Genomic DNA, 27,267 nt, shown 5'->3' on the forward strand with positions numbered 1-27,267 from the left:
GTGTGGTGTGCAAAGTGACGGTGGTGAAGGGGCACGGCATTTCACCAGAGCTCCAGTTGTCGGTGGTGGCCGGCGGCGGAGCAGTGGGGAGAAGAGGGGGGAGAGAGATGGGAGGGTTGGGTTGGAAGTGAATAGTTTGATGGGTATTCTATTTTGTGTGTATATATATATAGTTACTAAATGTCATTAATACACAAATGTTTGCTATGAGAAGTAATTAAGTTAAACTATAGCTACTAAATATCAATACCCACTATATGTTTGTTATGTCATGTAGTTATCCCTAGAAGAAATTACATGGTTTGCCCTTCAAATGGGCTGGTCTTTAATCTTTGTCCTTCAAATGGGCTGGTCTTTAGTTTTGGCCCTTTGCAATCAGACTAAGGTGTAGTTGGCGTAAGTTTCTTAAGGACAGAGCGCATAACTTGTGAGTTATTATGATGTGAAAATATAAATTTATGACCTGCGAAAAATTTGTCTGGATTTGAGGAGCAAAAATTAAAGGAAAAATTGGACTTTTTCCTTCAAACAGACTGGTCTTTAATTTTTTCTCTTCAAAACCAGACTTCTATCTAGCGGTGCATAAGTTCTTCAAGAATACAAGAAATAACTTGTGGAATATTGATGCAAAAATATAAAGTTAAGCACGGCGGAAAAGTTGTTTGTTACGAGAAACAAAAATTAAAGACCGGCACAAAATAGGGATAAAAGTGCCAGTGACCCAAATTAAAGACCAGCACAAAATCTTTTTGTTTTTGCGCGGATTGTCCTTCTTTTGGGGTGGTCTTTAATTTCCCCCCCTCAAATTGCTGGTCTTTAAATTTTTTCCTTCGTTTAAAAAGCTGGCTGAAAATATTCCGAGGTTCTGGGTTCGAATCCCCGCTCACAAAAAAAAAAAAAAAAACATCGCAAGGCAAGACTTTTGCAAAATGTCTGCCTTATGCTGCAGACTTTGCCTTAAGGCCTATGCCTTGCGAAAATATTATTATTTTTTACTCCACTGAGTTTCAAACTCAAAATCTCATGATATTTTCAGCCAACTTTTTAAGCGAAAGATAAAAATTAAAGACCATTGAATTGAGAAACAAAAATTAAAGACCAGTCTGTATGAAGGTCAATCGTACAAACTATCCACACAAAATAGGCCAAACGTGCAAATGACCCAAATGGAAAACAACCAAATGTTGGCCCAAATTGCAATTCGTTTCAGCCCAATTTCAACTTCATCAATATTTCTTCTTCAACAAGTTAATACCACTTCTAAATTGCTCTTTCATATTTCTCGGGCGAATTCTTCACCCATCTCTTTCCCCAAAATTAATTTGTAAGTTCTCTTAATTTTCCCGATTTAAATTTAATTCATTAGCTTTCATCTACTATATAATTGTTTTTTTTCCCCCAAAAATTACATGTTTATACTAATTAAATTGTACGTTACCTAATTTTTGCGATTTAAGCTTAATGCAGTTGCTCGTATCTACTATATTCAACTCGAACTATATATAATCGATTATTTTTCCTAAAAAATTTACATGTTTATATTAATTAATTTGTAAGTTACCTAATTTTTGCGATTTAAGCTTAATGCAGTTGCTTGTATCTACTATATTCAACTCGAACTATATATAATCGATTATTTTTCCTAAAAAAATTACATGTTTATTCTAATTAATTTGTAAGTTCTCTAATTTTTGCGATTTAAGCTTACTGAAGTTGCTCGTATCTACTATATTCACTCGAACTATATATAATCGATTATTTTCCCCCAAAAATTACATATTTATACTAATTAAATTGTATGTTCCCTAATTTTTGCGATTTAAGCTTAATGCAGTTGCTCGTATCTACTATATTCAACTCGAACTATATATAATCGATTATTTTTCCTAAAAAATTTACATGTTTATATTAATTAATTTGTAAGTTACCTAATTTTTGCGATTTAAGCTTAATGCAGTTGCTTGTATCTACTATATTCAACTCGAACACTATATAATCGATTATTTTTCCCAAAAATTTACATGCTTATACTAATTAATTTGTAAGTCCTCTAATTTTTGCGATTTAAGCTTACTGAAGTTGCTCGTATCTACTATCTTCGACTCGAACTATATATAATTGAGTTTTTCCACCCAAAAAATTACATATTTATACTAATTAATTTGTAAGTTACCTAATTATTGCGATTTAAGCTTAATGCAGTTGCTCGTATCTACTATATTCAACTCGAACTATATATAATCGATTATTTTCCCCAAAAAATTATATGTTTATACTAATTAAATTTTATGTTCCCTAATTTTTGCGATTTAAGCTTAATGCAGTTGCTCACGTCTACTATATTCAACTCGAACTATATATAATCGATAATTTTCCCCAAAAAATTACATGTTTATACTAGTTTAATTGTATGTTCCCTAATTTTTGCGATTTAAGCTTAATGCAGTTGTTCGGGTCTACTATATTCGACTCGAACTATATATAGTTGATTTTTTTTTCTCTCAAATTATATGTTTATACTAAGTTGGCACGGAGTAGTGAATGTATTGCATCTACGGACTTTACTAAGTGCACTCCAGTAGTGATATTTTTACATGATAATATGCAATTTTTCTTTGTTTGTCTATGTTATAATGGGGCTGAATTTTTGGTGGATTTAGTAAGCAATGTTTTAAGAACTTCTCTACGAAGCACGGAAAAAAAGAATAATGCCATAAAATAGGGAATTTTTGTGTTCCTTTTGAGTTTTCAGCACTTGGATGAAAGGGATAACTTTCAAGTCATTTATGAAAGGATTTAAATTACTCCCTCCGTCCATTTTTAGAGCCTGTTTGGATTGGCTTATTTTAGCTGCTTTTAAGCTAAAATAGCTTTTAAGCATTTTTATAGTGTTTGTGTAAAATAAAAAGGTGTTTTTAAGCACTTGTTTTTAAGCCAAAAGCCATAAGCCCATCCAAACAACCTCTTACTTGTCCAGTATGCTATAAATAGATGTCCACTTTTACTTGTTCAATTTGGAGAACCAAGAGATAATTTGCCATTTCATACCTATTTTACCCTTATTATTAATTAATGGGTTGGAAACTTCAAGGAATTGTTAGTGGCTGCATAATGTAGATGATTTATAATAATTAGAGGTAGTAAAATTGTCATTTTATTTATTGATCTGTAAGGGGTGTGCCAAGTCAAACATGGACAAGTAAAAATGAACAGACGGAGTATATATATGTTGATGCTTTAGAAAAATCTTTACAAATAGTTTAACCAATTATAGCAGGTTCCTTTGCTTGCCATGTTATAATGATGCTGAATTTTTGGGGTGTACTAAGATGCCTTTGGGTGTTAGTAAGCAATGTTTTGAGAACTTAGCTTAGAAGAACAGAAAAAGAGAATACTGCCACAAAAGAGGAAACTCTTGTGATGATTTTTTATTTTTTCAGCACTTGTGATGAAAGTGATAAATTTCAAGTCATTTATGAAAACAATTATATATATGGATGCTTTAGAGGAATTTTTATATATATATATTTTTAAGTGATTATTTATAGCAAGTTACACTACTCTACTCAGGCTATTAACTCAGGCTTAATACAGACACAGGTACCTGTAGTTGGATTTTGAATAAACTGATTGGGTAAGCACACAAGGATGTGGTGTAGTGGTCAAGAAGTAGGTTGGGAACCATGAGGTCTTAGGTTTAAATCCAACCGGAGGCAAAACACTCGGTTGTTTCTTTCCATATGTCCAAGCCTTGGTGGACAAAGTTACTCAGTAACTGTGCTGTGGGAGGTAGCAAGGTAGCAGGTACCCGTGGAATTAGTCGAGGTACACACAAGCGAACACAAATACCATGGTCGTCGAAAACAAACTGATAGGGTAGATACTCTTTAGGTTTGTCCGTGTTAAGGAATTAATCATTATACCCCGACCTTCCAATTATCCTCAACCATTTTTGGTTTCTAACTCTGAAATATAAGCATTTGATATTAGTTGGTTCAAGTTATCCCATTAATCCCAATGAGGCTATATCTAAAGGCCTCTGAGTTAAATTTAGTACGTCAGAGAACTTTGATAGTTAAGTTCTCTTAATATTAATCATTTTTTTGGTCTACCGAGATTGTCAAGTATTTACAGAATGAAAATGTATTTGATTTATCAATTATTGCAGCTAAAGGTTATCAATGATGAAGATCGATTTTAGCGGACTTGAACCGAGTGCGCCACTTCGAGGGGAGGCTTCTGAGCTGTTTGATGGCATTCCGAGTTCTCCTTCATTCCAGCTTCCTAATGCTGCTAATGTGAGTCTTCCTACTTTTCTATGTGCTTAATTATATTCAGTTTATTGGGAATTTATCGAGTCCTAAAACTTTAACTGTGTTTCCGTTGTCTATCCTTTGTGTTCTTTCAGTTTGATGGTTTTCAAAAAGAAGCAATCCAAATGGTGAAGCCTGCGAAGGGAACCACAACACTTGCTTTCATTTTTAAAGGAGGTGTCATGGTTGCTGCTGATTCTCGGGCTAGCATGGGAGGATATATATGTAAACCCTTTTGCTCATTACTGTTTTCTTTATGATAACCAATGTGAAGAAATTCTTTAATTACATTTTCAACTCTGCTACTGTTATGACCATCCATTTGTCTATGGATCTTGTGATCTTGCTGCCAAGAGAAGTTACTTCCTTGCGTCCTTGCCAAATTAATGATATGGACTTGATTTAACCATAATCAATGGTCCAAGGGGCATCCAAGACCTAATCGTTTTCATGATTGAGTTTTTCTAATGCAAGTGAATCTGTATTTACCCGGTTTCAGCATCAAATATTATCGGGTTATAAAATGTCCACGTTCTACAAAAGAATTTCTCAGTGGCTTATTCAAGTATATCTCTATATTATATGCTACACCTTATTGAGTAGGGGTATGTTGTCAATGTCATTATAGTTATTTGTACAATGGCTAGAACTTGGAATTAGTACCTTAAGCATTGTGGTTTAGATAAATGGGGAAACAATCTGATTTGTATTAATCAGAAAAAGAAAACTTTAATTTGCTTCAATGGTTAGATGGTTGTGTGAAACAGCCTTATCACCTTGCAAGGTGAGGGTAAGGTCTGCGTACACTCTACCCTCCCCAGACCCCACATTGTGGGAATTTACTAGGTATGTTGTTGTTGGTTAGATGGTTGTGTTATGGACGTGCTGCACGAGACATGTACTGTATATGTTTTATTTTTGTATGTGTCATATTTGACTGTCAATCTCTTCATTGAAGGAATATGAATTTTAAATTTTAGGTAATTATATTTCTATTTCGTTTGGATGATCCAAATACTCTTCAAAGTGTTATTTCTTGATCTGTTGCAGTTCTTTTTATTTGGCTCGTCCTCTAAGAAATATGATCTTTTCTTTGTAATATTTTGCAGCATCTCAATCTGTGAAGAAAATCATTGAAATTAATCCCTATATGCTGGGCACAATGGCTGGTGGGGCTGCTGACTGCCAATTCTGGCATAGAAACCTGGGAATCAAGGTATTTGGCTGTGAAGTACTTATGCTTCCTTGTGCTTAGAAACCTGGGAATCCTTATGCTTCCAAGTTGCTGCATTTACCCGTTTTTGCCAGGAGACTACTTTATTTAGATCAATTCTGGACCTCTACATTACAGAATCTCTGTATTCTAGAGAATATTAATGCTTCTGACTGCATATATTTATTTAGGATGGGTATTTCTCTCCCTCCACTCAAAAGTTTAAAAGAGAAATTATGAAAAAAATAAGGAGTAAGCTAATAATAGGAATGGAAATATGACTAGATTGAATGGATAAAAGAAGAATGACTAAATATTTAGTGGTTTTAGATTTGGGCTGGAAATGTTAATTGGAAAAACTATATTCGCTTCCTGTTAGCGCACTAGTTCCTTGGAAGTCCCTTTCCACTTGTTTTCTTCTAGACTAAGCCCTTGTGGATGTTTCCAAGACATGGGAAGCAACATTCAGAAGATAAAATGCAAATATGTAGCTTTGGTGTAAAGTGGAACAAATAGTTGAAGTTGAATCTATCCTAGATGTGATAGATCACTAAAGGTTTAGAAGGATTAGACTAGTGGTGATCATTTATCTAATACCTTACCCTCTCAACAAAGAAACATTTGTTGGGTCATCTTTCACTCTGCAGATTGAAGTCTCCCGAAGTTAAAGTCCAACTTTGTTTATTCCAAGTAAAGAGAGATTTTTTTTGGGGGGGGGGGAGGTTACATAAATATGTATATCCTCTACCCCTGGCCCATTACAGAAGAAAGTTAGCATCTTTTAATTTTCATAAGCAGAAGTATTATTATGGATACTGGCTTCATGCACTTAGGAAGACTTGGTCACCTGTTTCTTTTCATGATTCAGTGCCGTCTTCATGAACTGGCAAACAAAAGGAGAATTTCAGTTACTGGAGCTTCAAAGCTGCTGGCAAACATTTTATATTCTTACCGCGGAATGGGTTTGTCTGTTGGAACCATGATTGCTGGTTGGGATGAGAAGGTAGTGAAAGATGGATGCTGGTACAGTTTACATAATGTCATATTCCTGTTTTTTTACTAATATAAAAGCTTGATTGTGCAGGGTCCAGGATTATATTATGTGGATAGTGAGGGAGGACGGCTTAAAGGAAACAGATTCTCTGTTGGATCTGGTTCACCTTATGCTTATGGTGTTTTGGATAATGGGTGTGTGTTTTCTTCCACATTCTCCTATCAGCATTTCCATTGTTTCTCTAGTGTCTTGCTTCAGAGTGATTGTTAACTAGCATCGTCATGTCTGTATGACAAGTCAACTCAGTCGTTCGTATATGGCTTGTGCATATTGAAGTGTTGCATGCACGAGGTCAGATGCATTTACCTGTTGGCCATACACAGTGGCGAATCTAGGATTTTCACTGAGGAGGTTTGAAAAATAAAAATGAAGTGACTGGGATTTGAACTTGGAACCTCAAGGTGAATTTTGAACACCCTAAACCACTAAATCAACCTCTTCTCTTGTTTTTTAGGGTGTTTAAAATCCATATTTGTACATAAAAAATGAAAAAATACCTATATATACGGTATAATTTTGTGCCGAGGGTGTTCGGGTGAACACCCTCGGCGGGCCCTAGATCCGCCCCTGGCCATACATGATCTCGGTGTCCTCTGAAGGAGAGAAAGCTGTGTTGTGCACCAAAAAATTGCATTTTGAGGGGGGGGGGGGGTGAGTTGGGGTTACAGCCTTTTCAAAATGACTACATAATTTATTGTGACGATGACTTTGGCAGCTTACAACTCGTGCTTTGTGACTAATTAACTTCAGGAAACCACTGAACTCTTGCCTTTCTCCCTAACTCTAGTTTTTTTCACTATGCTGTTCCACTTTAGATACCGATATGATTTGTCTGTGGAAGAAGCAGCTGAATTGGCTAGACGTGCAATTTATCATGCTACTTTCCGTGATGGAGCTAGTGGAGGTGTTGCTAGTGGTACGTTTCTGGCATCTCTCATTTATAAAAAGAGGAAATACATTTTTAATTAGCTTTCCCTCTTCTATCTGTTGTAATTTTGCTTCATGGTCTTTGTACTTGGTTATTGACTTGTGGATCGTTTCAGTTTATCATGTCGGACCAAATGGATGGAAGAAGCTATCAGGCGATGATGTTGGAGAACTCCACTACAACTACTATCCCGTCGAAGTAGCGGCTGTGGAACAGGAGATGGCTGAAGTGCCAGCAGCCTGAGGAAAAAGGACCCTGTAATAGTGTTTGCTTATGGTCATGATTTTGTAGACCAGATTAAATGTCCTCATCTTTGCAAATTAGAGAGACGTCAAAGTTTATTTTTCTTCTGACTGTATTATGTTCTTGCAATCTGTAAACGTTCAAAATTTACTCACATCGGGGTGGTTACACCAAGCCAATAGATGCAAGACACGTGTCTTTCGTACACACATTCGTCACTTGATCATGGTTTAATTATATGTATTCTCACTTCAATTGTTAACTGTTAAGGTTAAATTGTTTAATTTGTGGTCGTGCCTACTCCCTCATTTCTTTAATTGAGCATAATGATGCCAATCAGGCTTGTTGTATTTAGTATACAGCGGCAAGCAGTTCCGATTTTCCCCTATCCCTGTCGGGTGCGGGAAAGATGAAAGGCATAAAAATGATGAATTAAGTTAATTTGACCCGCATAGCAGTTTTTAAAGTCACGTGTTATCCCTTTACATAATTAAGTTTAAACCACTAATATATTGTAAGACTTAACTAATCGAATCTGTTTAATCCAGAATGTTACCAAACCCAATAAGTTGATTTATAGACAACTTACAGATACCAAAAGACCCATTATCTCATCAAACCAAATTAGCTACATTAGACTATTTCCTCTAGTAAACTTAAAACTATACCATCAGACATGCACGTAGTGTTCTCTACTTATTTTGTTGGACAAAGACATCTATTAGAACACGTAAGCGGTGTCTCACTGAAACTGTGAGTTTGGGGCAAGCCAATTTTCGGAACACACACATGATGGCAAAATCAAAAGTTGCACCAATGTAGAAGAAGACTAAAGAACCTACACTTGAATATACAGATTGTACATGAACAACAACAACAACTACTACTACGCCCCAATCCCAAACAAGTTGGGACTGGGTATATAAATCCTCACTTCTTCATATAAGCTCATTTTATATCATCATCATACATGACATCAAGAAATATAAAGATAGTACATCCTTGATGAATTTTCTGTTGAATCTTGTAGTTCTGAGACCAAGAGGATTCCTGCTTTTGTTAAACATACAGAATGTACACAAAAAGGGCATGATAGTTGAACCATTTGCAGCTTGGCCTGCCTCATTTATTGATTCCTGAGAACAACACATTGTTTTATGTGTCCTCTTATTGCATATTAAGGTACGGCAAAGGAAAAGAATATCTACAACAACATAATCAATTCAACAACTCTGCTTGTGTGAGTTTATTCACAATTTCAAGCCTGCATAAAGGAGGAAAGTTGTTGTAGGTTGTCAGCACGGAACATGTCAATTCATAATCACAATACATTGGACATCCTCAGAATATTGGAATGAACGAGCCCAAGTGAATAATGAGAGAGGATTTATATAGCCAAGTTCCACTAACTTGAAACTGAGGCTTAGTTGTAGTAATCTATTCAGGTTTTTCGACCTCAGGGAATCTTTGCTCCCATTCTTGGGCATCATAATCTTGCTCATGTAAATCCTTGTTGGTACTGTAAACGATTCGATCTTGACCAATAAAAGTTCTTTGAGCCATATCTTGAGCACTCAAAAGCTGAAAATGTTTGATCAGATGAAGTAAGAATTGTTACCCCTACGAATAGACTTCACACTGGACATAAATAGTAAGTAATGAATGAAACATAACACAATTTAACACACCAAGGGTCTCTTTACCCACTCCATACCTTTATTATCCTTATAATTTCTTCCTCTTTTTGAGGAAAAATTATAGTATTTCCTTCTAAATTTCATTAAAAGAAATTATAATTTCCTTGTAAAATTTGTGCACATACAACTTTTAATACGGATTTGCATTTGACCTCGATCCTCATGTGCATAGATTTCTAACAATTAGCAAAATCTAATTTTCAAAGAACAAGTTATTGTGCTAATTTAAAGCTTACTTCCTAAAAGGAAGAGGACACTCTAATTGTTCAAGTTCTTGAGCAATTAGATCAAATTTTGGACGAGCTATTTAGCCAACCTTTTTTTTTGAGACTTGTAAAACCTGTACTGTTCACCAAACATGCAGAAAATGGAACCTCAGTAGCGGTGGGAGAAAAATTTACAAAGCGAACCAGCAGACTCTTCATACCTTCCGCCTTAGTGAGAGGTCGGGACGCTCAAGTGCCCGGGCATATTGTTCCCTTGCTTGATTTCTCTTTTCAATTTCAGAATTTCTCTTTCGAACAATAAACCAGCGAATCAAAGGAATGGTGAAAAACGAGCCAGCAAAAATCTACAAATAACATCAAATTTAAGTTAGCAATTCAAAAAGCTTACATATCTCTGCCAAAGCAAAACAAATACATCTTCAGAATGAGTTACGTTAAGAGGCTGTCTTATAAGATTCATACTAGTAAATTTGGCCACCATAACTTGGCTACCACATACGTCCAGATTGAAAGAAAAATTACGTTTCAGTAAAAATAATGACTCCACGAAATGGAAATAAGGAAATAAGCTCTTTCCAATTGCCTGAAAGATTCCAACACGGTCCTTCATGTTGTGATTACATAAAAGGCGTGAAGATCAAAGTAGTTGGACCACATAATACACTAAACAAAGTTGGCTGAATGAAAAAACTACCTGAAGTAATGGAAACATCTTGGACACAGATGAAATGAGGCTACTTGGACTAACAGCCATGCTCCTTCAAAATATAGTCAAGTGGAAGAGTTGCAGAATATTTAGATGAGAACCTTAAAAAGTCTAAAACAATACTCCCGCTGTCCCAATTTATGTGGCACTGTTCGGATTTCGAGAGTCGAACTTCTTAATTTGGACAGTTAATTCGGACATAGAAGCTTTAAGTTTTTTTTTTTTTTTTTTTTTTTTTTTTTTTTTTTTTGAAATAAATTATATATATTTGGAAACTACGTAAAAAGATACTATTAATTACAATAATTAACAACTCGATATATTTAAAAGGCTTATGAAAAAATCGCGGTTAGAGAAAAACTCGTTTGACTCTCGAAATCCGAAAGGTACCACATAAATCGGGATGGAGGGAGTATAAAAAAGAGCCATACTTCAACATGGTACCAAGAACGATAACTCCAAGTAGATTCAGCACACCCAAACCAATGGCCAATGCCATTTGTGATACACTCGTTTTACTTCATTCGGAAACGGTCATGTTAGGGAACTTCAATATATAGGTAAGAAATTTCAATTATCCACAACCAAGAGAAAATGTACCTAAATTGCCAATTTGTTTCTTTTAGATATTTCTCAACCTCTCCATCCCAGTCAGGCCATCTTTTTCCTACATACTCCTTCCTTCTGCCCCATTGATGAGCAGCTGTACGTTGCAGTGATGGGAACCGATACAGAATATTCCCCTGAAAAAACAATTTATACATGTCAACATTGTTGAGAGCCTTTTGGTGTATAAATCAAACTTTTCCTGCTTAAAATTAAAAAAAAAAAAAAGAAAAAAAAAAAGGGAAAATAGCATCAAAAGCCTCAAACCACCATGAATTTATTTTTGCATCATTTTGGCTATTTAAAGTAAACAGCTCCCCCGACCCGATGGACCCCTTAAAATAACCTCATAACATGTATATTTTGGCCTGAACTTGCCTGCAAATGACAAAACACAAAATCCAACATCTAAACCGCATAAATTAACTAGTTTTGAACATTTTAGTTGGTGAGGGGAGTCATCTTGTACTTTTTTTCTTTTGTTTTCTTTGTGATAGAATATAGAATAAAAATAAATGGGAAAAGAAAGCTGAGGAAATGAAGACCAGAATAGAAAAGAAATAGTGCTTATTTAAACACTTACACTATGTTTGTCTGGAGTTCTAAAGAATGAGATCGGAAGCAAAAAAAAAAAAAAAAAGTGTTTAGGATTAGTTTTGAAACCAACTATGAGACATCGGTTATTCCCTTATTGGTAAGGAAGTAGAAGTGGAGAGCTTGGACATCCTTCCACATTAGCTTTTAATGGTTCGAAATCGAAGATGTATTCTTTTTTTTTTCATTCCAACCATACCAAAGGGTTAAAAAGTAAACTACCAACATTCTTTTTTATTTTTTGTAATTTCACCAAGGTATGACCCTGAATAAAGTAGAATGATGATAACAAAAATAAAAAGAAGATATAACTTGATTCCTCATCTAGAACTTAATTAACCAAAGGTAATACTTAGGAATGAATTTGACCCACCTCAAAGGTTGGAGGATACAATTTTCTTTGATAAATACAAAGACTATACTGATAAAAGCTGGACGGAACCCAAATGCAAGAGGTATCTATTACTACATTTTAGACATCTAAAAGTTCCATAGAGATATCAATACAAATTGGAAATCTCTGGTGTACTCGATAATATAACAAGTCTCTGGTGTACTCGATAATATAACAAGGTAGACTTATACTAGAGATTTCAAAATATCCAAGTGATCCTAGAAATTTCTTAAAGCCATGAATATATTAATCGTCAAAATTGATCATTTCACTCTATATAGAGTCATGCAAACAGTAAAAGGCTTCAACCATGTAAATAAGAGTGAAATTTAAGGTACAAGTTTAAATAAAGTTTGATACAGACCTCTGCATTTACTTCCGGCTGACCATCAAACTGCAACAGCACCGGAAGGATATACGATTCATCACCCTGTCATTACCCACAAAACAAATACTAATAATAAAACAAAGAGATTTCTAACTTGTCTTTTGGAAACAGCCTCTACCTCCCAAGGTAGGGGTAAGGTCTGCGTACACTCTACTCTACCCTCCCCAGACCCCACTTGTGGGATTACACTGGGTATGTTGTTGTTGAAAACAAAGAGATTTCTGCCGACGGTCCAAAAAGTTCAACAAGTAGTCACACAGAAACTGTCCACAAGCAAAATAAATAAGTGTAAAGAAACAGAGTGACATAGAAAAACACACTTATGAACCTATGAAAAACCAGAGAAATCCGTCTGGAGTTGACCCTTTGGGCTAACTGCAGCCTCCGAAACTTGAGAATGATGGGCCCTCCCCTCTACCCTTCTCCACTTATATAACAAAGTTAGTTCGGTCGGCGCAGTTGGAACTTGTGACCTAAGACACAAGTCCTTCAATCTTTGCCAATTGAGCTAACCCTTGGGGACCACTTTATGGAGTTTAAAAATTCAATTAATATTTCCCAGAAGGCAACTTAAAAATGAACTCTACCAGGTTTCCTGTCAAAAGGAACAAAATAATAACAGAAAAGTAATCATAATAAGGTCATGTAAAGCACACCAAGTACCATGTTGTTGGGAGTCTTTACATCGAGAAAGGGAGCAAGTTCTTCAGCAACGACAACACCACCATTTGACAGTATATATTGTCCTATCTGCAAACAGTTTTTACAGACAATGGTGATTGTTAAGTGTGACAAAGAGCAACTTGTTATATAAAACAAATTAAAAAAACAAGTAAAACAACTACAATCTCATATAATTGCAAGTAGGGGTGTCAAATAGGTGGGTTTGGCTGAATTTGAGTGGGTAAAAAAAGTCTGAGGTAATAAATGGTCGGGTCACTTGGACTGAAATGAGTTTGGCTAAAAAACGGATCTTATCCCAACACCCCCCCCCCCCCCCCAACCCCCCAATTCTTACTAAGTTTTAATTTCTTTTTATGTTCTTTTATAACTTTTCCAGTGCCTAATAAAACTAGTCTTTTCTTTATTGTGGCTATATATGACATATCAAACAAAAAAATGAAAATATTTTGACAAGGTTTTTCATGGGTCAGTTTGGGCTAAATCAGCCCAATTTTAGATGGGCTGAAATGGTCGGAGCTGATAAATTGGCGGGTCAATGTTTTCATAGGCTAAATTTGCTGCCCCTAAATGCAAGTTTGGTAGGGATTGGCATAAAGTAAGTTCAAAGTTTGAGAACAATAGCAGGATGGGCAAAAGAGAAAACACAGAAACAGATATGTAATCACTACATGTGAAATGATATGTTAAAGTAACGAACCACTAAAGCAGTGCTCAATATTTACCAACTTCCACCTCTCTTCTTCAATACCTTGATTTGGATCACCATCACCAAATACAAAGGAGAAAATCTGCAAATTGAGCATCGAGTGTTAATCGTTAAACCAGATGCAAATACAAAGCATAAGAGAAAATGACATTTTCCCCCATACAGATTCAAAGAAGTCCATCCTGGCACCATCTTCACGAATTCGTCCTCGCCTATGATAGTTTGGATCCCAATACCTAAACAAAGTTTATTTTCTGGATAAGTCAACAAATAATACTAACAGAAAGTTAAGATCTGATTGCTGACATTTTGAAAAGGAAAAGACATCCTAAGGCTCATCCATATTTAGCATATGATCAAAACTATCCCATCGGATGGTATGTTATCTACTAATTTAAATTGTGTTACAAATAATGAACTCCTTTGCAATAATTTAAGTACTAACAGTTTGCCCTTCTCCGCAAAATTACACTATATATAAGGCAAAATTATTTTTCATGTACATATGGTAGATGTTGAATCCGCCTTGGTTTCTTTGTGTGTTTACTTCTCTAGGTTTTGAATCTCCTTACTGAAAATCCTTGCTCCGTCCATATTTGATAAATCGAACTGAATGCATTTTTTTCAAACTTTTTAAAATATTTCCATGATAAAAAATTGTAATGCATGTTTTATGAAGTTTCTGAATATGTAAGCAATGTTAAAATTCATACTGAAAGCTAGACGTTTAAAGCGTCGTGCTGTGGATCCCATCATTCTTTTTGGGATATAAGGAATTATAATCTGTCATTGTACTAAGATGAAAATGACCTTACAAGACTGTAGATGAAAATATCCCAAAGTCCAAAGAGAGGCTACAAGCAAGGCCTTTAAATCACCTTAAGAAAATAGACCGATGTTTGGATGTAACAAAAGTGAACATAGAAGAAGCTTCATCTTTGATAACAAAAAGGGTCAAATAAAAAATTTACCAGGAAAGACCACTATCATAAGATGTGACTCGTTTTCCACGATTGTCTTCACCAATGTAAGGAAAGCTTATATCACCAATGTAAGGAAAGGGTATGTCATCACCACTGTAAGGAAAGCAAATGTCAGGTACAGTATGAAATTGACGTGAATTTCTTTTGAGAAAATATGAATTTCTTGAGCGAAAGGAGATATAAGAGGATCCTATACCCTAAGGCAATGACGATAACGGTCGTCATGACGATAACAATTGAAGCGATAAGTGAGGTACCAACCGAAACCCTGACTAAATATTCTGCTGCCATCTGCAAAGTGTTTGAGACTTGCTCAGAATATAAGTTTTAGGGGGATAAGTGATAACCTATTCAATATAATACATTCAGCAACTGATAATATGGGAGGGTAAATACCTTTGCTTTCTCCAGCAAAGGCTCAAGTTTTATCCGAAATGATTTAGCAGCAAGATTTGACCGATAATTCTCAGGAAACACATATAGGACATCACCTTCGTCAGACACCTACCAAAACCATATTAGCCAAAAATGCAAATATAAAATAAGTACATCGTGGCATATGTACAATGCTATACAAGTTCACCATTTGAGTTCAAAGCACGGGAATATCAATTCTCTATATCCATTTCTCTTTATTGGGATCATTTTCATTTCAGCATAATAACAACTATGTCTCAATCCCAAACTAGTTGGAGTTGACATATGAATACTCAATATTCATTCCACTCCACCTAGGCCCCTCTCATTCCAACACTTAATAATCTTTCTTTTGACAAATTAGGAGTTCCTAAAACTAGGAATTGTCTAAAACTCACACTTTATCTGTACACTACCAGTGTCATTCAATCTCTCTATAAACTAAAAGGGCTCCTTCAAACACCAAACCAAATTTAAGTGGATCAGCAATGACTAAACCTTACTAGATATATACATCTTTCTTAGACAATTAGGAGGTCTCTTAAACTAAAGATTCCCTAAATTTCACATTTATCCCTAAATTGACTTATAAATCCCTTATGTCAATCTGACAGACAGAAATATGACAACAAATTCACTTACCTGACTATATATTCTCTTTTAAGACAACTTAGAGCTTGTCTACATTTAAAATTTATCCTACACTAATACAAAAGTCTCTGACCAGTCCAAAGTACGGAACTATTACAAGTCAAACTAAACTTACTAAGTACCAATATATTTTTTGAAACAAACTAGAGCTTCTCTGAAGGGGAGCTCTGGAGCAACGGTAAAGTTGCCTCCGGGTGACCTATAGGTCACGGGTTCGAGCCGTGGAAGCAGCCACTAATGCTTGCATTAGGGTAGGCTGTATACATCACACCCCTTGGGGTGCGGCCCTTCCGTGGACTCTCCTAACACGGGATGCTTTGTGCACCCGGCTGCCCTTTAAACTACAGGTTCTCTAAATTTCAAATTTGTTCCAAAACATACATACACATGGGTGAATCCAGTGTTTTGGCACCGGGTTCATCCAAACCTAATATTTTCGGCGTGGAGTATAGATTTGTATGTGAAAACTCATAAAAAATTCAACAAAGATTAGATTTGAACCCATAATCTTAAAAGTACACTGCATTTAGTGCTATAAGAACCTTACAGCTCGAATTCATCAAATTAAAATCCTGAATGCACCACTGGACATACAAGTCTTAACTAGACTAAATAACCCTTCGGTCCCAATTTATGTGATATTTTTTGCTTTTCGAGATCCAAACTATGTAAACTTTGACCAACATGTTAAAATGTACTTTTTCATCACATTGGACCTGAGAAAAGTTACAACTTATAGTACTTTCCATGTAGTTTTTGAATATCTAAATTTTAATTTTAAAATATTGAGTTAATCTAATCAAATTTAACTTCAAAGATTAGTCACCTTGACTCCCGGGAAGCGAAAAGTGTCACATAAATTGGGACGGAGGGAGTAACACTAATATTGCAAAGTCAAATTGATATTAGAATACAACATTACTCATTACCATCTCCATACATCAAAAAGATCAAAATTTTACCTCCAAGAAACCATTACCGTCAGTAGCTAAAACTTGTAATGCTTTCTGTGCTTCATTCACTCAACTGAATACCTGCTATACTAGCAACGCTAAAACTTGTAATGCTCTCTGTGCTTCACTCAACTGAATACCAGCCTTACTAGCAACATCCCCAACTGTAACTCTCCTTCCCAAATATTCAATTGCATCCATAGCTCTCTTCTGTACATCCCACCCCAGCTGATCACCCCCCACAACATCAATACTAGCTCTAACCAAATGCACTGAACTCCTACTATAACTAAGAAATCCACTTGTTTTCCAAAAAATATTTACTAGGAAAACATTTTTCCTTCCTACCAAACACACCCTTAATTTCAGACACTATTTTTTTTTTTCAAATAACACGCAATTCATGTCCAAACGCCTACTAAATGACACAAATATAACAAAGTCAAATCGACATTACAACATACAAAATTACTAACACTAGCAATTCAAAACATGACAAAAGATCATATTTTTACCTCCAAGAAACCATTAGTATCAGTAACTAAAGCTTGCAAAGCTTTATGTGCTTCACTCAATTGAAGACCAGCTTTACTAGTACAAATATATTACAAGTCAAACTAACCTTACTAAATACTACTACTACAACATACCCTCAGTGTAATCCCACAAGTGGAGTCTGGGGACAGTATAACAAAGTCAAATCGACGTTACAACATACAAAATTGCTAACACTAGCAATTCAAAACATGACAAAAGATCATATTTTTACCTCCAAGAAACCATTAGTATCAGTAGCCAAAACTTGCAAAACTTTTTGTGCTTCACTCAACTGAATACCAGCCTTACTAGCAACATCACCAACTGTAACTCTCCTTCCCAAATATTCAATTGCATCCATAGCTCTTTTCTGTACATCCCACCTCAGCTGATCACTTCCCAAATGCACTGAACTCCTATTATAACAAAGTATCAGCTTTTTTCTCAAAACCCCAGAATCTTTTTTGGTATATCTAAAAGACCCTTTATTTTTCTTTATGAATGTGAAAGACCCTGAAGTTTTAATAATAAATTTGAATGATATAGAATTAAAAGATTGAAACTTGGGGGTCACAGTGAAGAAGCAATTAGAAGAAATAGCTGCCATTTTAGTAGAAATAATATGATTTTGTGATCAAGAAAAGGAATTTTGTGAGTTTTTTTGGATTCTTTGTGTCCATTTAGATGTTAAAGCTAGTTCTTGTATGATCACCTTACAGGGAAAGAGAGAGGTGGTTGTATTTTCCGCCAACACAAAGTCAAACTATGTATCCTCTCTATGTGTCCTTTTTATTCAATTTAAATGTTACTCATTCCGTTTCAATTTACGTGAATCTATTTGACGAAGTTTAAAAATAATAGAAAATATGTTTAAAATTTAAAATCTAACATGGAGGTTAACAAAAGAAGGTAATATTAAACCTTTTTCAATAATAGAGGGAAATTTGAGTTATTTTTATAAAGGTAAAAGTATAAATGAATCGATAGCATAATGAAGCACGATATTATTATTTTTTAAAAGTAGAAATATAACTCTTTTCCCTTTAAAATATCAACTAATAATATTGCATTCTATCTATTTTAATTTATTCAGTTAAATAATGTCATATAAAATCTAAAAATGATGTCTTTTAACAATTTCACCAAATGTGTGTATTAATATTTCCTAAAAAAAAATCAAAAAATGCAAGAACTATGAGGAGTAAATTCTCTAAAAGGTCACTAGTGTTGAGAATTGCCTACAAATATTACTTTTATTTCTTTTAAGACTAGAATATCACTCAACCATCGTTATTTTCTCAGAATATACTAAACACAAAAAACTTGTCTTCTCTCCTAGTTGACATGCCATGTCACATAACATTCTATTTTTTTTAATAAAATAGGAATAATTGCATAGACCTACCCTCAAGTTAAGCCTTATAACACTAACTTCCCTTGTGATTTTTGATATTACGCTCACCTCTCTTATTTTCAACTTTTTGTAACCAAACTTCTTTTAATGATAAAACATCCAATATTTCAAAGTTGTCCTTTCTTGGCTTTATATTGAATATTTAATTGTGGGACGAAAATCTTTGAAATATATTACTTTAGAATTAAAGTATTCACAAAGTGATTCGTTGGGCACAACTTTTCATTAGATGAATTATTTATTTTCTTGTAAATTACAAAACTTGCTAATTGTTATACAACTTATACATATTAAAATATAGATGTTATTTTTTCAGTTACATATGCAATATGTAAGTAAAAAAACTGTTAATTATTTTATTATAAAAATACATTTACTACCAGAGAAATAAAATATTGTTTTGTGCATATGTGCAAAAAAACCAATTTTTATATTTGAACATGATTTTTTTTGTTCATAAGTCCAAAAAAATTATCAAAATAAAAATGTATTATCTCGTGTTAGATGAAAAAAGTAATGGTTATATAATTTTAGTTTTTTCATGGGTTTATTCGTCTTGTGAATCCAAATCCAAGATAAAAAAAAATGTCAAACATCGTATTAAAAACTTGAATGAAATATTGCTCGGATTGCCAGTCATGTAGGAGTACTATTAAATAATTATACTAGTGCCACAAAAGGGAATTTTTGGAATATTGTTGCAAGATTACCATTTAAACAAGTTTGGATGTAAAAAATTAAAAATAAATGAGGTGAGTGTAATATCTTAAATCATGGGGGAAATAAGTATTGTAAGGTTAAATGTGAGGGGGATCTCTGAAATTATCCCATTATTATTAAAAAAAATAGAATTTATGTGATATGGCATGTCATCTAGGAGAGAAGGAGAGTTTTGTGTGTTCAGTATATTCTGAGAAAAATAGTAATAATTAAATTATATTCCAATCATAAATAAATTAAAAATAATATTTATAGGTAATTCTTAATACATTACTGACCTCCTAGGGACTTTACTGGAACTATGAGCTTGAATATGCTATTCCCAAAAAAAAATAAAAAATGTTATTTTCAACCAAAACGTATAAAGAAAACAAATACTCCTAGAAAAAAGTAAAGGGCCAAAAAAAAAAAAAAAAAAAAAAAAAAAAAGGAAATTGCAGCTGACTCTATTATCACTCTCGTCCTCACTCTGCCTCAGCCGTCACCTGAAAAGCTTCAACATTTGCTCAATTTACTATTAAACAGTTTCTTGAATATACTATACTACAAGAGATTACAGGTATCAGATTTATAATTGTAAAATTCTCCTGTAGGTATATTTTTTTTTTCACTAGTAAGATTAGAGATTATTGTTCTCAATAGAATGTAATCTTGATTTTTATGCATTCCCAAGTTACCATTTTTCTGTAAAAGTTTGCATCTTTTTGTTCTTTATTTGACTTTGTAATTACCATTTTGCTGTATTTTGGGGTTTTGCTTGTGGAGTAGCTTTTCATTGGCAAGATTTGAGATTATTGCTCTCAATTAGAATGTAAACTTGATTTTTATGCATTCCCAAGCTTCCATTTTTCTGTAAAAGTTTGCATCTTTTTGTTATTTATTTGACTTTGTAATTACCATTTTGCTGTATTTTGGGGTTTTGTTTGTGGAGTAGCTTTTCATTGGCAAGATTGGAGATTATTGCTCTCAATTACAAGTAATCTTGAACTTTATGCATTCCCAAGCTTCCATTTTTCTGTAAAATTTTGCATCTTTTTGTTATTTATTTGACTTTGTAATTACCATTTTGCTGTATTTTGGGGTTTTGTTTGTGGAGTAGCTTTTCACTGGCAAGATTGGAGATTATTGCTCTCGATTACAAGTAATCTTGATTTTTATGCTTTCTCAAGCTTCCATTTTTCTGTAAAAAGTTGGTATCTTTTTGTTATTTATTTGAAGTTTTATTACCATTTTGCTGTATTCAAGTCGTTGCATTAGTTTTAACATGGATTTTCCTTTCTTTCTTTCTTTCTTTCTTGTGTCTGAGGTTTTATTACCATTTTGCTGTATTTTGCTGTATTCTGAGGTTTATGTCTGAAAAAGGAAGGGTCTTTTGTATGTTTGATATCTTTAGCTCTTTATTAGCTACAAAAATTGGACCCTTTTTTTTCCTGATATTAGAAATGCAGATATATTTTGGAGTTTTGCTTGTTGGAGAAAGTTGATCTTGATTTACTTCTCTCTTGTTTGCACTTATAAGCTTACATTTATATAATTGATGAACGTGCAACCCCAAAATTCTAATATAGCGTGTAGGGAGTACCACCACGCCCACTTCTCTTTTTTTGTAATGATGGGATTTGGACTTAGTATAAACATAAATTTTCCGAGCCTTGGTAGTCAGAGTTACTCAATACATGTGCTGGTGGAGGTAGCAGGTAACCCACGGAATTAATCGAGGTGCTTGCAAGCTGTCCCTGAAACTGCAGTTTCTAAAAAACATAAATTTTATAAGTTTTCAACCATGTACAATACTTTGAGCCGAAGGCAGTGGATGAGGCCACTGTTTTCTGTGTGCAGCCGCTCAATATATTAGCAATTGTCAGGTTGATATGTAGTTCAATTGACTAACTTGAGTGCATATTGCACAGGCATTTGATTGAAGCTAAGTTGACTTCGACAATGCAAAGTATCCAAGCAACTTCAGCCTCATCACCGCAAAACTTATTCTTGGGAAAGAATCTCAGCTATGCACCGTGTACTATTGACAGAACGCAAGATTTCATACCTGCTGTGACATCACCTCCATTAGGCATGTCTGATGTAATAGCATAATTTGCTCTATTATGCAATATGAATATGCATCATATGACTTTTTTTTTTAACTGTACAGCTCAGAGGCTATCCATACAATGTGGGGTTCGGTTCCGCCCTTGCATTGACATACACAAGGTCTACCTGCTTTTTTCTTCTTCTTTTTCCTTTTTTTTTTTTTTTCTTTTTTCTTTTTTACATATGCCATTGTTTGTGCCATCTATACCTTTCAAAGTATTGTGAATACTTATGCAAGGCTTGGTGCCCTTAGTAGTAACTTGAGATTATGCATTTGACAGGGTTTGAGGACATTCACTGCATCTATGGGTGGAACTATGATATTAGATGAGTATAACGTTGGAGTTTCTTTTTTAGCCTTGCCACCTTTGTAGTCATGCCTAGGGCTGGCAAAATTATTAAAAAAATAAGTAACCGTCCAATCCGACCCATTAAACATGGGTTGGATAACTGGCTTTTTAAAAATGGATATTCGGATGGATAATATGGATATCCATTTGCTGTTGTTATTTTTCATGAGTTCCTGTTTGTGGGAGTCTAAACTTATTTTGGGTTTTTGCTTGTGTTCTCACTTGACTATTCATGAAATATAGATGTTAACCCATCTTTATCTGTGTTAAATATGGGCGGTTGGGAAGTTGAATTAAATAGGTAAGTCAGAGAGGGAAGCAAACAATTTTTCTTTGTCTATTTACCTTTCAATGTTAAAGAGTTTTGAGCTGACCTTACATATATCTATATATCCTCAAAATAGTAGGAAGATACTTACCCGATTTTTTTTTTTTTTTTTTTTTTTTTTAGGGAAAAGTGAAGCAAATTGTTGGATCCACTCTTCGAGATTCTAACGAGGCAGATAAAAGCCTGGTAACTAACTTTGAATCTGATAAGTCAGCTGCAGAATATGCAAAGCTTTACAGAGACGACGGCCTTGTAGGTGGCCATGCGATTATGCTTGGTGCTGACCCCTTGAGCATAGCTGCTGCAATTGAAGCATTACATGCTTACCCTGGTAGGGCACTCCCCCCCCCCCACCCTCCCCCCCCCCCCCCACCCTCTTTTTTTGATAAAGAAGTGCACTGGTCTTCTCTTAGTTCTTTTTTGTGGTTTTCATTCTTGGCATACCGTCTTGTCTTCCATTTTTTTCTCATAGCACTGTATGTATGGACATCTATGTCTGATATAGAGACCAGTCTCTAATATTCAATGACCTTAGCGGCATAACAAAAAGATACAATCTTAGAACTAGTGGCACTAAAATGAAACCGTGTTTAACTATATTGCTTGCATTATCTTAAAACATTTGGCATTGAGGTATTAGTTCCAAAGGTAGGATGTCATTTGACATAAGCCATATCCTTTTTCACAGTGAAATATAACAAAACACAATATATGAGTATCACACTCGTATGTATAAATGTTTGTATCTTATCAATTTAACATATTTCCCAATATTTTATGAACACTAATTTGTACCTATAGATGAAGAAAGATTAGCCAGAGCTTATTGTATTAACTTGTAAAACACAAGAACTTTTTGTGAACTATTTATTGTTTTAGTTAATAAAGATTTCAGCTACAGAAAGGAGCTGAAGCTGATTTCGTATTGTCTTTTTTTTTTTTTTTTTTTTTTTTGGTATTGTTGGTTGTTAGTTGTTACATGCACTGTCAACAGAATATAAGAAGCAAGCTGGAAAAGGGAAAAGGTATAAATAATTTTTTTCTGGGTTTTCTATTTATGTACCAACTGCATGGTTATCTTCTAGTTAAGAATAGATTTTAGACTTGTTAAGAATAGTATTAATATAGCCGACCAAAACTTGTTTGGGACTGAGGTGTAGCTGTTGGTATTGATGTGATCTTTAAGCTGTTGGACACTTTTTTATCTTTATCTGGAATTTGTTATATATATATAGATATATATTACTGGAAGTGGGTGATATATTAAAGTGTATAAAGATTTGATACAACGTCTCAACTTACAGATTTTTCCTCTGGTGATATCCTTCGAGGGTGAAAACATCTAGGTGGGTTGCAAGTTGGAGGGGGAATTAAAACCGAAAATGCTTTGAGTTACATTGAAGAAGGAGCCAGCCATGTCATTGTCACCTCGGTAAGTATTCATATTAATTTCTTGTATAGAAGCAACCTTCTGTGTGATATTTCTCATGTTACAATATCTGAGGATATTTCACTGTCAACTTCTTTTACCTTAAAGGACAAATTCTTCATTATTGGATTGTATCGGACCTGAATAGAGAGGAATGGTTACAAAGGATTCACATAACAGATCCCACTAAGTTGGGGAGGGAGCTGAGAAGATGGCTAATACTTTCTGAGAAGGATTTTTGTTAGAAGGAAATAAACCAAGAAGATGGCTAACACTTGCATTTTTTTTATAACCGAGAAATCCACGAGGGTAAGGTGGCCCAAGGTTCAAAACTCGGTGGATAATCGATCTGCCCCTCTATCCTTGTCCACTTAAATACCAGGCTTTTGTCAAGGTTCGAAACCGTGACATGTGTCTACCCACATATCACGAGTTGTGCTCTTACTACTAGACCTAAGCCCTTTGGGCTAGTAGTTGCATAAAAAAAAATCTGCTTGATATTGAAGATGCTTATAGACTAAATAGAAGTACTTAATTCAATAAACCAAGCAACCTGTTAATCAGAAAACAGCTTAAAAACCACCCGTGAAATATTGTTGTCAGTTAAAACATGTTGCCTACTAAAAAGCTAGATAAAAATTTCAAAGACAAGCTGAGAATAGAACAGACCTTAACTGCTGTAGCTAAAAAGTATTAGAAACAGCTCATAGATTTAGAGCTTTCAAGAGGCATTAATGTTAGCATAGGAATCAGATTCTCTGGAAATTTGTTAAACTACTCCCCCACGCCACCCCCACCCTCCCGGACTCAAGTTGGGTTAGGCGAACCTTGTTGCGAAATGCCTGGGATTTAAATGGAGAAGTATAGAGGGGCAGAGCCATTATCCACCGAGTTTCAAACCCTGCATCAGCCGGCTCTCGGTTATCAAAAGAATTTGTTGAACTCCTCAAAATCTTTTTTCCCCCCAATATTTGCATAAAATGAACCATGAAATGCCTTAATTTCTTGATACAGAACAATGAAATTAATTCTAAATTGTGATTATGTTTTTCTATTTTTCCAAATGATTCTAGATGAATGGTCTTGGAGGCCCTCTCCAAAATAATTATCCTACTAGATTGTCTCTATCTGATACTTATTGTCTACATTGCAGTATGTCTTTAACAATGGACAAATGGACCTTGAGAGACTTAAGGAACTTGCTTCTCTCGTTGGAAGAAAGAGGCTTGTTTTGGATCTTAGTTGCCGGAAAAAGGTATTCCCTTTCTCTTTCTTTTTTGTGTCTGCTAGAAAGACTAGTACTTCTCATTGATGTGGAAGTCTATCTCATTTGGGACTAGTTTACGGCATGAATAAATTTGTAAAATTAGACACAATTACTGCTCTTCCTTTCTTCCACTACAAGAGTTTTCGTTCAAATGAATTGAAACAACATGCAGGAAGGCGAGTATGTAATTGTCACAGACAGATGGCAGAAGTTCAGTGACGTACATCTCAACGAGAAAGTCCTGAATTTTCTTGCAGAGTATGCTGATGAGTTTCTGGTTCATGGAGTTGATGTTGAAGGCAAAAAGTCAGTCCCTGTACTTTGTCCTTTAACTATCTTTGTAGAGTTTGTAAAACAGCAGTTTATACAACTGCTTTAATGGGAAGTTCTCTTTAATTCCGATCTATTATCTAGTCAGCGGGCTTTATGTCTCTTTCAAAATTTGACACTGAGTACTTTGTGTAAATTCAGCGCACCAAGTACGGTGTTTGGTTATCATTTTACAATCCCTCATAAATAAAACATGTATAAGTTATGAGTCAATTTGTGTAGTATTTTATACGGGGTAGAAGATGGAATAACTAATATATGGATTAGTAATACACGAATAACTAAATCTTGATAACTGTAACCAACAACCAAACGACCCCTTAAAGTCTAATCTAACCTTCAAGAATTTACATTTGAGATTTGCATCATAGCCATGACATAGACAACCAGGCTATTTAGGCCAATAAGTGTCCCTATTGCTTGCTTATGAAAAATAAAAAGAAAACAAATGAAAAATTGTGATTTTATTGCTCTTTTAAATGACTTATTGCTCTGGCAATAATGAGGAATTTCCTATAACTATCTTCGATTCTACCCTGATTGAGCAAAGGTCAATTGCATGTTTACTTAATAAAAATATCAGCTCTTGCTGAACAGTAAAAGGAAAGATCTTATGTTGTCGCATGTATTTTCTTCTGCAGTATTCCCAAAATATAGTGCACCTGGAATGATAACTTACTCGTGAGAGATGGTAGTTAAACAGAACATAATTTGGATATTCATATTCATCTGTTTAATCTGACATATGGTTCATAAATGATCTGCTGATCAAAAAAGCTGACATATGGTTCTTGTGTAACACAGGCTGGGCATAGATGAGGAGCTTGTCGCATTGCTTGGAAAGTATTCCCCCGTAAGTGTCATGCATGATTATTAACCGACGTTCATATTACTATTTTCTCTATTGTGCCTTCTCATTCTATTATTTTTCTTTTCTTTTGTGTGTGGTGGTGGTTTGGGGGTTTTTTTTTTGGGGGGGAGGGGGAAGCATCGATGTACTTTTAAGCTTTGAAGGAATTTAGACGATGGCCAGGGTATCAGAGTCGAATGAATTCTTTGCAAGCTTAAAAGAACGTGAAATGGAGTGTGGCAAAAAAATTAGTGATGTTTTGAAGGGATATGCACTTTCTTAAGCCTGATCTTCTCGGGATTATAATAAGAACCACCTCTTTTCTAGATCCACCTCACATCAATAATCCGAACCCTACCACCTATAGGTAGTTTTAGACAAGTTTCTTTTGAAGTAGATATCTGAATACCAATTATAGCTCGTTACTATCTATATTCCGCGGCATACCACGCATGTTCTGGCAGTAGACCACTTGGGTAAAGTGAAACATTATTATGCAGCTAGTTACTCTTTTAGGTTCCTAAATGTACAATTCTTTTAATATCAGAGGTGACCAAATTTTATCTTCATGTGGCTCTCAGATTCCTGTAACATATGCTGGTGGTGTAACTGTAATGGCTGATCTTGAGAAGATCAAAGTTGCGGGAATGGGGCGTGTGGACGTGACAGTGGGCAGTGCTTTGGATATTTTCGGAGGTAACTTGGCATACAAAGACGTCGTGGCTTGGCACACTCTGCAGGATTCTTTGGCAGTTTAAGGCATTCTAACTTCCCATTGTTTGTTCAAGGTTTTTAAATCAGAACTGATAGCATTATATCAAAGCTTCCTGGAAGTTCTGATTAAATGTCAATCTATCTTGTGGGATATTACATGAATTTTGACCTCGAAATTCGTTTTTCCTTAACTCTGTTGTGTAGTTTCACCACCTGTTTCGTCCGATTTTCTATTTAACATGGTTGTGTTAATTGCAAGAGCTTTTGAGTTACTTGATACATGTGCTTGTAGCACGTGTGAGGTGGAATAGTCGAGGTGCGTGTAAGTTGGCCTCAACAATCAAGAAAGAATTAGTTTTGAGTTTGGTTTGGGATTAGACATGAAAACATAACAAGAACAAACCGGGGAAAATGAAAATCTAGCTTGGCAATTAGTAGGAGTATAATAACTACTAAGTTAATTTTCTCTTTAAGGTATTG

At 34.8% G+C, this 27,267-nt stretch overlaps 3 protein-coding genes across 3 annotated transcripts; 2 read left to right on the forward strand and 1 right to left on the reverse strand.

Annotated features, from left to right (window-relative positions):
- Nucleotides 1-1,305: 1,305 nt before the first annotated feature.
- Nucleotides 1,306-8,035, forward strand: LOC132068008 (proteasome subunit beta type-5-like). The gene is made up of 8 exons (XM_059461464.1): nucleotides 1,306-1,324; nucleotides 4,169-4,298; nucleotides 4,409-4,538; nucleotides 5,423-5,529; nucleotides 6,395-6,529; nucleotides 6,611-6,714; nucleotides 7,396-7,496; nucleotides 7,624-8,035. Exons 2-8 carry the CDS (start codon nucleotides 4,182-4,184, stop codon nucleotides 7,749-7,751), a joined length of 822 nt encoding a protein of 273 aa, XP_059317447.1. The 5' UTR covers nucleotides 1,306-1,324; nucleotides 4,169-4,181; the 3' UTR covers nucleotides 7,752-8,035.
- Nucleotides 8,036-8,574: 539 nt separating this feature from the next.
- Nucleotides 8,575-18,042, reverse strand: LOC132068009 (uncharacterized protein At5g03900, chloroplastic-like). Its single transcript, XM_059461465.1, has 14 exons — nucleotides 18,007-18,042; nucleotides 17,527-17,710; nucleotides 15,133-15,240; nucleotides 14,933-15,027; nucleotides 14,725-14,829; nucleotides 13,917-13,989; nucleotides 13,770-13,835; nucleotides 13,027-13,113; nucleotides 12,340-12,405; nucleotides 10,982-11,124; nucleotides 10,813-10,899; nucleotides 10,370-10,433; nucleotides 9,876-10,019; nucleotides 8,575-9,332 (listed from the first exon to the last, which is right to left on the reverse strand). The coding sequence occupies exons 2-14, from the start codon at nucleotides 17,653-17,655 to the stop codon at nucleotides 9,189-9,191; spliced, it is 1,311 nt and encodes a 436-aa protein (XP_059317448.1). The 5' UTR covers nucleotides 17,656-17,710; nucleotides 18,007-18,042; the 3' UTR covers nucleotides 8,575-9,188.
- A 1,788-nt stretch (nucleotides 18,043-19,830) lies between these two features.
- Nucleotides 19,831-26,978, forward strand: LOC132068010 (1-(5-phosphoribosyl)-5-[(5-phosphoribosylamino)methylideneamino] imidazole-4-carboxamide isomerase, chloroplastic). Its single transcript, XM_059461466.1, has 9 exons — nucleotides 19,831-19,987; nucleotides 21,339-21,499; nucleotides 21,581-21,639; nucleotides 22,321-22,528; nucleotides 23,544-23,629; nucleotides 24,780-24,881; nucleotides 25,066-25,199; nucleotides 26,028-26,076; nucleotides 26,655-26,978. The coding sequence occupies exons 2-9, from the start codon at nucleotides 21,370-21,372 to the stop codon at nucleotides 26,829-26,831; spliced, it is 945 nt and encodes a 314-aa protein (XP_059317449.1). The 5' UTR covers nucleotides 19,831-19,987; nucleotides 21,339-21,369; the 3' UTR covers nucleotides 26,832-26,978.
- Nucleotides 26,979-27,267: the final 289 nt, after the last annotated feature.

The sequence above is a fragment of the Lycium ferocissimum genome, chromosome 8 (genome assembly GCF_029784015.1).
Source record: "Lycium ferocissimum isolate CSIRO_LF1 chromosome 8, AGI_CSIRO_Lferr_CH_V1, whole genome shotgun sequence".
Classification (NCBI taxonomy): Eukaryota; Viridiplantae; Streptophyta; class Magnoliopsida; order Solanales; family Solanaceae; genus Lycium; species Lycium ferocissimum.